The sequence below is a fragment of the Rhinolophus sinicus genome, linkage group LG02, assembly GCF_036562045.2.
Source record: "Rhinolophus sinicus isolate RSC01 linkage group LG02, ASM3656204v1, whole genome shotgun sequence".
Lineage (NCBI taxonomy): Eukaryota > Metazoa > Chordata > Mammalia > Chiroptera > Rhinolophidae > Rhinolophus > Rhinolophus sinicus.
The window spans coordinates 111,161,391-111,175,393 of record NC_133752.1 but is presented as its reverse complement, the minus strand read 5'-3'; the positions used below and the strand labels follow the sequence as shown (position 1 = coordinate 111,175,393).

The 14,003-nt window shown below is 44.5% G+C and overlaps 1 protein-coding gene across 3 annotated transcripts in view; it reads right to left on the bottom strand.

The window, feature by feature from the left end:
* Nucleotides 1-14,003, bottom strand: part of CACNA2D4 (calcium voltage-gated channel auxiliary subunit alpha2delta 4) — a 115,750-nt gene that overhangs the window by 92,923 nt on the left and 8,824 nt on the right. For all 3 annotated transcript variants that reach the window (XR_012493808.1, XR_012493807.1, XM_019711256.2), the window contains exons 4-12: nucleotides 13,820-13,879; nucleotides 12,569-12,731; nucleotides 12,079-12,210; nucleotides 4,887-4,947; nucleotides 4,098-4,248; nucleotides 2,330-2,404; nucleotides 1,370-1,459; nucleotides 1,142-1,255; nucleotides 617-695 (exon numbers count right to left, since the gene is read on the bottom strand). Coding sequence is in view for 1 of the 3 variants with exons in the window: in XM_019711256.2 (XP_019566815.2) it covers nucleotides 617-695; nucleotides 1,142-1,255; nucleotides 1,370-1,459; nucleotides 2,330-2,404; nucleotides 4,098-4,248; nucleotides 4,887-4,947; nucleotides 12,079-12,210; nucleotides 12,569-12,731; nucleotides 13,820-13,879 (925 nt within the window). In the remaining 2 variants the exon portion in view is untranslated. The remainder of the gene's footprint in view (nucleotides 1-616; nucleotides 696-1,141; nucleotides 1,256-1,369; nucleotides 1,460-2,329; nucleotides 2,405-4,097; nucleotides 4,249-4,886; nucleotides 4,948-12,078; nucleotides 12,211-12,568; nucleotides 12,732-13,819; nucleotides 13,880-14,003) is intronic.

The window sequence follows — 14,003 nt, the reverse complement described above, 5'->3', positions numbered from 1 at the left end:
GAGCAAGACTAGTCCATCCTGACCACAACCTGGAAACTGCCAGGTGCACAGTAAGGGCTCAGTTAAGTTTGGTTGAATCAAACCCAGTTGGCACCTTGAGGCCCAGGTCTTGGGTTCTGGCCAGAGGCAGATGAGGACTGTTTTCCATAAAACAGTATTCTAGAGAAAATGATGACCCTCTGCTTTTGTTTGGGAGTAGAGTCAGAGTAAACGGGCTTCACCTGCAGAAGAAGAAGGAGGCTGGACACCAGAGAACTTGATTTATAACGTTAGTCCCAGCCTGCCTCACTCTGTCTACACTGCGGTTTCCCTAAGGCTGTATTTGGAGAGACAGTTCTCTCTTCTGAAAACATTGGCTAGATGGCCTCTAAGTTTCATTTCAGGTGACTTTATGACTTAGAGTCCCTGCAGGAGTAAGCAAGGCTTTATGGAGACACCCGCATTTTGTCTTGCTTTTTCCAAGTGGGAAGGAGAGGCAGATGCTGTCAGCTCCACACAGCACCGCTCCTCTGCCAGCCCCACGCAGGAGCCAGGGCTCAGCATCTGCGGTGACGGGTTGCTGTTCCACCTGTGCTCAGGTACAGACTGCCAGGCACTCTGCCCACGTGTCACCTACCTTTGTTGTTGCACGCGATCCACCTCATGCGGTCAGCAAAAGTGACTTCTCTCCCGATAAGGTAAGTGAAAACTCGGACCTAATCCACAAGGACAGATGGACTTAGCAGCCAGAACCCCTGGCCGTGAGTGGTGGTAACGTAACTGAGCGCACCTTCCATGTCGGCTCAGGCACTTGGCTCACTGGGATTCTCCACTCTCACTCCTTTGGATCAGAAAGGACCCTGGGGCCTGGCAGCACTGGGACCTGCCAGGGCCATGGTGAATGTGGGGCAGGTACGGAGGGAGGTCACAGCATGGCAGTTTTCACGTCTTACTGCCATATTCTGGTCTCTCACCCTAAAGCCCCTCCCCCCAGCCCTCTGTGCCCAGGGCTTTTGGAACACCAGTCTGGGACATGAATTTACCAGTGGGCCAAGGGTCAGACAATTTGAACTCAGGGTTTCTCTGGGGCGTCCCATCGCGGCAGTAGAATGCTCCCCTTGGCCCTCTCCCCTCACCCCTCGCCCACCACCAGGAGTGTAACCTTGCGGTCCGGCCAGTTGTACTTCTCAAACACTGGCTCGTAGTTCTCCACAGCCCCGTCGGTGACCAGCATGATGGCCTGATTGCAGAGGCTTCCTTGCCGGGCCTCTTGGCCCTGCAGGGTGGGGCAGCTCTATGACGACAGGCTATGCACTGCTCTCCACCCACACCCCCGCCTGTCTCCCACTCCTCCACCTGCCCTGCCCCCCAGCTTCCTCAGGTGCAGTACCTGCTTCAGGATCTGAAAGGCTTCCCTCAGGGCTTGGTCCACAACCCCCACACCTTTAACCATCAGCTTGTCCACCAGCTGTTTAAAATGCTGTGTGGTTAAGAAACCAGAGGAGGGTCAGTGGAGCGAGTGGGCCACGGAACCTTCGTCGGAGGTCTAAATCTCAGAGGCTGTTTGGAGCTATTTGCCCAGAGGGACATGATCGTGAGATCCATCTCTCCTCCATCCAGCTAACTTCATGACTGGTCCCCTACAGCAGATGTTTCTCAAATGCCACCAAGATAAACTGAGAGCGTGTGAGGAGCTGGGTGCCAGTCTATCCCCACTAATGGGAGGAAATGCCAGTGTGAGTCCAACCGGAGCAAGGAGGCCAGTTCAGGCCAATTGCCAAGTCTCCAGGTCCCCAGCATGTCCGCTGTTACCCACAGTGAGCATTTCACAGGAAGAACTGTGGAGGCCACCAGGACCTCCAACTCAAGGGTAGGATTCAAGAGGAAGCCAAACCCAAATTCCCCAGCCACGGAGGGAAGGATCTGTGACATGCAAACTCTCCCTTGAAAAAAGTCACCACATCTTCTCCTTGGCCTCTGAAAAGGACTCCACAGAGTGGGTTTGAATTTCTCCTCCTTTTGGGAAAGCTCCTCATGAAAGATGACACAGTGGGAAGGCCCACGGGGGAGGCAAAGAGGGAAACTGAGTTCTGGATAATCCACAGAATAAAAAACCCAGTCGTGAAGAAGTGAGATTTTCCTTAGATTGGAGGTCTCTCTGTGCCGTTTGCTGTGACAGGCAGGCAGCGTATTCTTGGGGGCAATTTCCCGGATGGACCTGCATGGGTAACTGGGACCTGCTTTGCCCCTTTCCAAGTGTGTGAGAATGAGTTAAAGGGGCCGTGAGGCAGCTGCACAGGAGGCTCCCAGCGCTCTAACCAGAGCAGGGGCGCAAAGACCAGGCACTCACCTCGCGGTTGTCCCGATCCGCCTGCACAAGGGTCCCTTTAAAACAAGGCTCGAGGTAGTGGCTGTAGTCGTTGTACTGTAGTTGCAGAGGGCAGAGGGGAGGGGAGAACAGGCTGGGTCAGTGCCAGAGCTCAGGCTACTCACGGGTGCCAGGGCTGCGGTCATGTAGGCAGCTGTGTAGAGGATCCTGGGCTACCCTATGCTTTCGGCAATTTCCTGAGTAGAGAGGTGGGAGTACAGAGACCAGCAGGGCCTTAACTCTAAAAATCTTCTCTCAGATCCTGGTCTTGGGTGGCTGTCATGTCTATCTCCTGGGGCACACAGAGAACCCATAAGTTAGAGAGAATTCCTCTGGTCTCTGCCACCAAAACCAGACAGAGTGCCCTCCACGGGACACCCAGAGCCTTCCAAATGCAGACCCCTCCCCACGGCCTGGGTCCAGGGATAAGAAACTATGCTCCCTTTCTCTTCGCCCTGCATTTCTCTTCCTCCTTCACTATCAGCAGGGACTAGAGAGGAAAACGAATTACTGCCCCTTTTCTTAGTCACTCCACTGCCCTGTAGTTAAGACTCAAATCTTCCCGGTGCCCTTAATCCACTTCTGCTTAAATAGGAGAGGAGGAGAGGGGACCTGGCAGTGGCATCATGGTAGGACTACATGCATGTCCTAGGGAGACTGTTGGCGTGTTCTGGGGGAATGCTGGGAGCCAATGCTTCCCCTCATTGCTACTCCCTAAACACCTGGAGAACTGGGGTCGGGGTGGGTGGGAGGCCTAAGCAGGCTTCAAGCAAGGGCAGGAGCACACCCCCACCCCCTGAGTGGTAGGATCTGCCGGTGCAGCTGTCCTGTCGCTGCTTCCAGTCAGGGACAGAGGTGGAGACATGGTAAAGATGGGGAGCACAGGGTCCAGGAGTGACACAGGTGAGGAAGTGACACAGGCCTCAGGGAGCAGCTCAGGGATGAGGGGGCCATTTGCGTACCCCCAACATGACCATTTTGAAGTTAGACCATGTAGCCTTGGTATTTCTTTACTGGATAACTAAATTCCACTAAAGATAAACATTTTCAGCAACATGACAGGCTGGTGGAGGTAAGTTTTGGAACAGGTAGCCTTCAGAATGGCACCCCGAGGGGGCTGTCAGCTCTGCCTCTGGGGAGGGCTGCACCCGCCCCCTCTTTTCATGGACTTGAAAGCATTCACCTAACTTGTCCCCTTTCCTTCCTGCTTGCTCCTCTCCTTCATTACCTTTCTGGGGCAGCAGAGCTAGCCTCAGCCTCAGCCTCAGGATGAGTTGCTGTGAAAGCAACGAGGTGCCCCCACCTCTTTTCTCCCACTGTGTCTGGGTTTGGGTCGATGAAGGAAGTGGGGGAACTGGGGTTCTTGTAAAGCAGGAGCCCAGGGATCACTCATCCTGCAGAATGGTGAGGTGATGGGTGCCAGTCAAGCGCACGTGGATGGGATGCATTAGGTATTGGCTCAGGGCCAGTGCTTCTTAATCTTTATTAGATCCAGACCCAGCTGAGAAATTGATGAGTTCTACAGACCCAGAAAAATGGATTGCACATAATGGGTTACACATAATTTCAGAAATCCTACGGACCTCTTAAGGTCCATCCTTGGTTCAACCTTGGGATGGACCCTGGCTTAAGAGCCCTGGCTTCAGACGAGAGAATCACTCTACAGTCTGAAGCATCATGTGATTGTAAGTATAGGTCGTCACAGTACAGGCAGAGGAAAGGTGTTTCTAGAGCAGGAAGGCACCCTTACCGCAATGATATTGACAAAGTCATTCTCTCCCAGCGTGTCCAGGATGGTAGAGATGGTGTGCTTGGCGATTGTCATCCGCAGCCCCTTCATGCTGCCACTCGTGTCCACCACAATCACTATGTCTTTGGGGGAAGTAGCAGCTTGTATGTACCTTTAGCAGAAAGCAAGGGACAGGCCAGCAATGGGAAAATGAAAGCCAGAGCAACCACCCAACCGAATCTCCAGTTATTTTTGTGCAGATTCTGGCTCAAGTGTATCCAAAGTTCAGGTCAGTGCCCCATCGATGCCAGGTTGTGTCATGTCCCATAACCACTCAGCAGAGTTCTGAAGCCATTCTGGGGCAACAGTGAGGCAGGTGCCCATCTAATGGGCCTGTCTGGTGGGAAAAAAGTCAAGTTCTGGGGGGAACCTTGTCCTCTTCGAGATCCAGCCAGAATCCCTGAGGGACAGGCAGCAGGAAGGGAGAGCACGGGATTCCACCTTCAGATTCTGTTACAAATATGCCAGAGGAGGGGTATGGCAGGAGAGGAGAGCCTGGCAGAGGGTTGATTTGGAGAAAGCTCAGTGTCCTGGAAGGAGCTTTGGGGCGAGAAAGACAGATGTGATCAGTCCTCTGGAACAAGGGCAGCTGTGGAGAGACACGAAGGACACAGCTTCTTCCTAGTCCTGTGTTGTTAAAGTTCTACACACCTGAGGCCCTTGGGTTGAGGTGGGGGTGGGACTGAAGGAGATAAACCCAAAGGTGATAAGAGATGCCAGCACCAGAGGCCTTTCCCCAGGAGCGCTTACCAGCCACGGTTCCGGCAGTCGAAGGCAATGACTCCATTCTCATCAGGTGTCCATTTGATGCCTGGGGAAATAAAGGCTGCTTCTTTCACCGGCTCAGTGAGGCTGCGCCAGAGCCCCTGACTAGGTGCTGCCATCCAGGCTGGCCCGGGCCCCTGGGGCAGGGCCAGCTGTGGACCTGGGCATCAGGGTGTGGGACCATGAGGGCACAACCTGTAAACTGAGGCAACAGGCAAGGAGAGACGCCAGCTCTGTGGAGGACACGCACAACCCACACTGCCCAGATCCAGAGTTGAGGCTAATTTCACAGATAGGACCCCCATATGTTGCTCCTGGGACTCATTTGTGAGCTAAATAAACCTCACCTCAAATTGTGGAAGGGAAGGCTTCAGGATGGCATGACTTTTCACATCCATCACCAGCAAAAGCCTGACAGAATGGTGGGAGAGCCGGGTGCTCTGATGTCTAGCTCACCTGCCTCTAGTCAGGTGACGTGGGAGTTCTCACTATCCTTCCTGCCAGCTGGCCCAGGGACATGATTTGGCTGTAAGACTGCAAGCGCTTTGAGGTCAGGAATTACCAGCACAGGCAGACCTCATTCTATTGTGTGTGGCTTTACAGAGCTTCGCAGGTTCCCTCCACCAGCAAAAAGAGTATGGCTCCCTTTACCGAGAAATTCGCGTTGATGAGGTGGTCGGGAACCGAACCCGCAAAGTCTCCGAGGTCTGCTGTACCTGACACAGCGTCTGACAGAGCCTGACAGAGTCAAGGCTCCATAAATGTTTGTTATATGGACTAAAGAATGAATGAATGAGTGTGAAATATTTTGCCTTGACCCACTAATAGTGTACTGGGGTAGATTTTACCGAAAAATTTGGATAAAAGCACAGATAACACTCACATGATCGATGATAGAATCTCTATTTGGAAAGATTTCAGTGAATGGGAAGAGTGGGGTCAAAATAAGGAGATTAAAAACAACAAGTGAAATTTTATAATGTTGTATTTTGGCTAGAAAAAGAAAGTGGCAATATCACAAATGTCTAGAAGTTCCAAGGGACCTTCCTATTCCACAACTGTTAGGCTTCAGGTGAGATACACAGTTTGAGGCATTGTTGGACTCTCAAACATAGGAGAGGTTTTCAGGGATCATCCCCCCCCAAACCAAACAAATGGGAACAGAGTTTCAAGGCCGAGGAGCAGGGGCCAGGGCAGCCAGGAACCAAGGCGTGGAGAGGAAGCAGGACAGAGCCACGGGCTGAACTGGTGCGGTGGGAGCACGAGGAACGTGGCTCTAACGTGGACCTGCTGTGGCCGCGAGTAGCCGGGTTTCCTAAGGCTACATTCCTATAGCAGCATGGTTGTAAGGAATTTGATCCTTAGGACAGTAAGAAGGAGGAGAAACTGAGCCGGGGGTTCTTGGCTCTGAACCGGAACCTTAGAAGAAGGCTTTGGTGGACCTGGGTGGGGGTACCCTCAGTTCTAAGCAGAACAAATGTGATTCCTTTGAGGGAAGTTTCCCAAGTCAGGCCTGCAGAATTCCCACAGATACAAGCAACATGGCCCCACAAGCAAGGATTACCAAATACACTAGGAACAGGCCCCTATGAGTGAGAGGCAGCCGAGGCAAGAACCACCAGAGGTATCCTCCCAAGGATTATAGTGTTGGAACTACCAAATACAAGGTATAGGATAGTTATGTTGGTGAGAGCACAGGGGAGAATATACAACAAGAAGTGATTAGGAACAAAGAAACAGACTTAAAAATATGGAACTTTTGTAAATGACATGTTTATGTTGAAAAATATAAATGCATAGTGGATTATTCACAAGTAAAGAGAAAATTCAGGCATTTGAAGGATTTATCCAGAATCCTGTGGAGGCTAGAATGAGAAGGTCAATATATGTCTGACTGGAGACGCAGAGAGAGAAGAGGGGGAGAACGAGGAAAGACAATGGTTACAATGACGGCAAATGTTCTAGAACTTATAAAAAATACGAATCCACAGATCCAGGAAGCACAGTATACCCCAAGTAGGATAAATAAAAAGATATCCACATGTACACAGGAGTGAAATGGCAGAACTCCAAAGGCAAGGAAATAAAGATCTTGAAATCATCCAGAAAAGTTAGAACATTTGCTTACAAAGGAATAGCAGTTAAGCTGATGATTGATTTTCTCAACATCAGTGGAAACCAGAAGGCAGTGGAAAGAGTTTTAAGGTGTTGAGGGAAGATAATTGTTAATTTAGAAGTGCATTCCAAGCAGAACTATCATTCAAGAATAAGAATAGAACACTAAGGTTATTTTCTCGATTCTACTTGGGGTTTTTATTTCCCCTGAGCTGTTATTTACAGTAAAACATTTCTCAAGATGTGTCATTAAATGAGGCTTAGTCAGTCATTTGTATCCAAGAAAAAAAAAAATAGGGTTTGGCCTTTCTGCTTAAATAAGATAACAACAGGAAATGATTTGTGTAACTTGAAAAAAATAAAAAAGAATGAATTTAAAATAAAAAAAGAATAAGGATAAAATAAAAGATTTGTAGATAAACAAAACTGAGAGCCCTGCTATAAAGGAACTTCTGGAAGGCTTACTTCAAGAAGAAGGAAAAGGATCCAGGAAAGACAGATTGAGATGTTTGAAGGAATGGTGAACAAATAAAAGGGTAAACAACTAGTTAATTCCAAACAAGCAATCTTTGTATCAGATAGTATCTAATTTGTGGGGATAAAAAAGGGAAATATTAGATGACTATAAAATAGAAATCAGGGTGGAAGCAGGAAATGTGTGAGAGTTCTAAAGTCCTTTTTTGACTGAGAGGATGGTAAAAATATTATTTAATTTTAATATCTTGTTAAATATGCCTAATAAGGAGTAATTACTAAAATAATAAAAATGAAGGAATAAAATCAGCAAAGATACAGAAAATTTAAACAATACAATTAACAAGCTTGATCTAATGACATACACAGAATTTTCCATCCCACAATTAGAGCACACATATTTTTCTCAAGCACACATGGAATATTTACAAAACTGATGACGTACCAGACTATTAAACTAAATCACAACTAATTTCACATAATCAGTACCATATACACCATGTTCTTTGTCTACAAAAGCACTTCAATTAAAAATTTGTAATAAAAAGTTAAATATAAAGTCCCTATATTTTTGGTTACTTTATTTTATTTATTTATTTATTTTTTTGGTTACTTTAAAACACACTTTTAAATAACCAAAAGATCAGAGAAGAAATCACAGGAAAATTGAAAAATATTTAGAAACAAATGTAGTTAAACACTACTATAACACCAAAAACACAGGCAATAAATTCTGTGTATCAAGTGATACAATCAACAGAGTGAAAAGGGAACCCATGGAATGGGAGAAAATATTTGCAAATCATATATGTGATAGAGGTTAATATCCACAATATATAAAGAACTCCTACCATTCAACAATAGCAACCGAAAAACAAACAACATGATTCAAAAATGGGCAAAGGACTTGAATAGACATTTCTCCCAAGAGGATATACAAATGGGCTAAACACATGTGAAAAGATGCTCAACATCACCAACTTTAGGGAAATGCAAATTAAAACCATGATGAAATACCACTTCACATACAGTAGGATGGCTACTATTAAAAACTAAACAAAACAAAATAACAAGGATGTGGAGAAACTGGAACCCTTGTTCACTGTTCATGGTAGTGTAAAATGATGCAGTCACTATGGAAAACAGTATGGTAGTTCCCCCCAAATTAAAAACAGAGTTACCATGTGACCCACAAATTCCACTTCTCAGTACATACCTAAAATAATTGAAAGTAGGGTCTCAAAGAAGTCTTTGTTAGTCCATATTCATAGCAGCATTATTTACAATAGCTAAAATGTGGAAGAAACTCAAGTGTCCATTGACGAATGAATGAATATACAAAATGTGGTACATTCATACTATTAAACATTATTCAGCTTTATAAAAGAGGAACATCTGACATATGCTAAAACATGGATAAATCTTGAGGGCATTACACTAAGTTAAATAAGCCAGTCATTAAAAGACAAATACTGTAGGATTTCGCTTATATGAGGTACCTAGAGTAGTCAAATTCATGGAGATAGATGTTTGAATGGTGGATGCCAGGGCTGGGAAAGGAGGGAGTGATGATTTATTTTTTTAATGGGTACAGGGTTTCCGTTTTGCAAGACGAAAAGAGCTCTGGAGATGGATAGTGGTGATGGTTGTATAACAATGTAAATGTACTTAATGACACTGAATCATACATTTAAAAGTGATTAGGATGGTAAATTTATGTTATATGTTTTACTATAATTAAAAATTTTAAAAACCCACTACCAATCCTAACTTGTGAGATGGAGCAAAAATAGAGTTTGTACGGGCAAGGTAGAACCATAAACTCTTGTTATAGAAACAAAGAAAGGCTAAAAATTAAAGCTAAGGGTCCAATTTAATAACGTAGGAGGAGGAACAACAGAATAAATTCAAAAAAGGTAAAAAAATATAAAGTTAGAGCTAAAATAGATAAAATAGAAAACAAAGAAATAATACAGAGCAATCAACAAAGACAAATGATCATTCCTGAAAAAACTAACAAAATAGAGAAACCAGTGGTAGTTTTGATATTATTATTTAATTTTAACATCTTATTAGAAAAAAATGAAAACTATTACTAATAAAAAGGGGACATAATTATAGATACAGCAGAGATTAAAAGATAATTAAAAAATAATAGCTCCATGGAAATAGATTTGAAAACACAGATGAAATGGGTGGATTCTTAGAAAAAATATTTTACCAATTTAAGAAGAAATAGAAAGCCATATTAGTCTTACAAATATTAAAATAAACTGAATGGTAATTTAAAAATCTTCCCATAAACAAAATGTCAGGCCTATATGTTATTATAAATGAATTCTAACAAAGTTTCAAGGGAAAAAATTATTCTAATCTTATTTAAGTACACCCAGAAACCAGAAAAAAGGGAATACTTTCTAATTTATTCAATGAAGCTAGTATAATTTTGCAAACCAGACAAGTAGAGAGTACAAGAAAAAAAAATGACAAGACCATTTCGCTTATATAGATGCAAAAAATTCTAAACAGAATATTAGTAAACAAAATCCAACAACGCATAAAAGACTAATTTACTGTAATCAAGTTAGTTTTGTCATAGGAATGCAAGGATGGTTTAACATTAGAAAAGTCAATAGATAATTAGGCAAAAGACATAATAGGTTCTTCACAGAAGACAAATGACGTATAAAGAGATGCTCAGTTTCACAAGTGATCAGGAAATGCAATGCCAGATCACAGTGAAATACCATTTTATACAAAAAAAATTAACATTTAAAAAAATTAACAATACCTAGGGTTTGAGAAAATGTGGATCAACAGGATCTCCTATTCATTGCTGGTGGGAATGTAATTGGTGCAAGCATTTTGGAAAATAATTTGGCATTCTCAGCTAAACAGTCATATATCTTAGGACCTAGCAATTCCATTCCTAGGTATATGTCCAAGAGAAACTCTAGTACTATTACTCAGGAGAAGTGTATAAGAATGTTCATAGCAGTATTGTTGATAAAAGTGAAAAACAAAAACTGGAAACAACCCAGATAGGATCAGGAGAATGGATAAATTGATATATTGACCCCCCAAAATATGATACAAGAGCAAAATTTACGAAGCACAGCTAGCTATATGTGACAACCCAATGAATCTTGGAAGTATAATATTGAATGAAAAAGCAAGTTCTAAAAGACTATATCAGAAACCAGTTTTATAAATTTCATAAACAAGCAGAACAAAGCAATATATTGTTTAAGCAGACGTGTGTGTGTGTGTGTGTGCATGTGTGTGTATATAAACATAAGATAAAACTAAATAGCTAAACAAACAGCTCAAAAATTCCTGAATGGGGCAATGGGAGAGGGCAGGATAGAGGAGGAGCACATATGTAAATAGAAGTTATTGGTAATCTAGCTTTTGTGTTGGTGATGTATATACAGGCATATTATGTTATAAATAAAATTTAAGATAAATAAAAACAAATAACAATGGGACTGCATGGACCCATGGGGATAGTATACCATGATCAAGGATTATGGCCAACTCCATACTGTCCACTGGAGGGCTGATAAGAATCTATATAAATGTGGGTGTGAGAAACAGTGCCTCTCTACTAACACTGATGGCTCACATGAGGACGGTGTTGTTTGCACACGAGTTGACGTCTCTGGAAGCCCTGATGTGGCAAGAATATTTACAGGAATTCTACCCTGGAGAAGACTTGAGAGAATTGTGAGTTGTCTTTAAGCATTTGAAGGGCTATTACAAGGAAGAGGGATAAACTTGTTTACTGAGTTTCCAGAGAACAGAAGAAGAAGCAATGTCTACTTGTGGGTTTGGACAGAGAAACAAGAAAGAGTATACTAACAGGGGACTCCATGAGCTCCAAGGTCCCTTTGTACACCTAGAGAGGGATTGGATTTCCAACCTGGGGACACAGAAGGGTCCTTTAGGATCTTCCTGATTTTCTGTCTCAGAAAAACAAGGCAACATTAAGACTTTGGACAGTGTGTAAAATATAAAAATGGGTTGGACTAAAATTTGGAGGTGAATTATTTTAAATGAGAAGTTTTAAAAAAGCAGAACTCTTGTAAACTTTGTGGTAGATGTTTTTGTTTTCTATTTTTTAGTGGACAAGGGAGGTTTCCCCATCCTATTTGTTAGGTTGGTCACTACTCACATAGTGATGTGTGACGTCTCTACATTGTTGTTGAACATGTCAAGTGAGTATGCCCCATTTCTCCAGTTAAGATATAAACTTCTTAAGATCAAGAATTGTTTTATCCTCCTTTGCATCTTCCACAATGCTTGTCATAGGACAAGAGGTCAATGTGGCCATTTATTGGCTGGTTAGCATGGTGTTTGATGGATTAATTAATTAATTAATTCACTCACTCATTCAACAGCTATCTGTTGAAAATGTGCGTACTATGTTGTAAAGAGTGTCAAAGTGTGGGTTGGAGGTGACTTTGGATAGGAGGGCCAACCCTATTCACCATCTTCAATGGTGCTGGGGTACATCTTTAATGCCCCTATTACCTTATTCCCAGAAAAGAAGCCCAGATGATCTTGGAGATGCCTCCCATGTTCTTACCTGGATAGATCCTAAAGAATCCAGTTGAGCTGCCAAAATATTGCCAGGTCAGTGTCGGGTCTCTCTGGAAGTTCTCCACAAAAACAGGGTTCAAGGCTTCAGACATGTAGACTCCATTTAAAATATCTGGATCTAGAGGATAAGATTATAGAAGGAATTGCAGGGGAAACTAAATCAGGGACCACAGTGACCAATTCTTCACCTGATGAACACACACACACGCACACACACAGCCTGCAGTGATGTAGTCTACAACTTCCCTTCACACCTCACACCCTCTAAGCCGGGAACACTGATTTTTCTCCCAGCCCAGACTTGTGTAGAATGATTCCTCTTCTCAGTCAAGGAAGTTGGAGAATCAGTTTACACCCTGCAGGGCTTCTCAGGAAAATGGAGGCAAATCATTAAACTCCACCAGCACCACCAGCACCACCCTATCAACTACCAGGTAGTTGGGAGCCTGCTGGGCCATGGGGTGGGCGGGGTCTACCTTTGTTGTACACGTTGGTGGGTAGCTGCACACTGCTGAGGGACGTGTTCACCATCAGGTTGCTGAAGTGTGCATTGGACTCAAGGACAAACTCAGCCCCCAGCTCCACGTAGTTGCCATTTGCATCTCTCTCGTTGATCAGGACTGAGTTGTAATAGTCAAACTGGGGGAAAGGAGAATGGGCCAGGCAAAAACAGTGCAGACACAGGGACCCACAGAGTGAGAATGAGAAAGAGAAATGGTGCAATCAGAGGACTCAGATGCGAGAGATGGTCAGATGGACTGACAGTCTGCATACAAGTTCTGTCTGTGTAGGATTCAGGCAATGACCCACAGGATTTGGGCCAATACATACCCAGATAATTAGAGCGGATGGTTGATTTGATTGGGTTTTGACATAAATTGCCTAGATTACTGCCTTGTATCCCTCTGAGGATCCAGCAGTCTGCTCTCTGCTCTTACACAGTGTTGGGGGTTCTGCTTGGATTACCACCCTCATCCCTCACTCCCTCCACACCACCTGGTGTGTTCAGACTTGAACAGCTTCCCTCAGGCCCCTGTCCATCCTGCCCATGTCACAACACTGCTGCTACAAATCCGTCTGTGTTCCTCCCCTGCTCAAAACCTTCAATATGCACCATGCAGTCTGAATAAAGGTCATTTCCTATCTTTACCACCATCACTTTCTGCTTCACCAGCCCCTAGACACACAGAGTGGATCACTAGCAATTTCCTCAATTTTGTATATCTTTAATTTCTTTTCCCTCAGCCTAGAAACCCCTTCTCCATGCCCTCAGCTACTCAAATTTCCCTCAGCCTGGGCCAGCCCCGAAGTCACCTGTGTGTGGGAGTTTCTGAGCTTCTCCCCTTCCCTCTGCAATGTGGGTATGCTCTGTTTATAGTTTGTATGGATGTGTTAAAGGCCTCATGCTAGAGTTATTTTGTCTATGAGCTTGGCTTTGAGCAGACGCTAGCACGTTGCACTGGGTAATAAACTTCTACAGAAAAGTGGATTGCCACTCTACACCCCAGCCCCAGGTCCTGGCAGCTGTCTCTCCTACCTGTCTCATAAATCCCTTCTATAAAGACTCCAGGGCATTTCAGAATCAAACTGTTGTAGGTTCACATAAATCCTGAGCATATTAAAAGATAGCTCTGGACCCCAACATCCCCACTCTTCCATATCCTGTCCTCTGTGGCCTTGGCCATCGCAGGGGTAGAAGATTAGCCAATATACCCCTCAGGACTCACCACCAGAGATTTGTTGAATTCATGGTTCAGGTCAGCCTCCTCGGCAGCCTGTACCAGGTTCTGAGAGATGGGAACACAAAAGGGAGAATGAATGGGCAAAAGGCGGCCAGTGGGTCTGCACTTCCACTCCTAAGAATATGCCCAAGAGAACTGAAACAGGGACTCAGAAGAGAACTTGTGCACG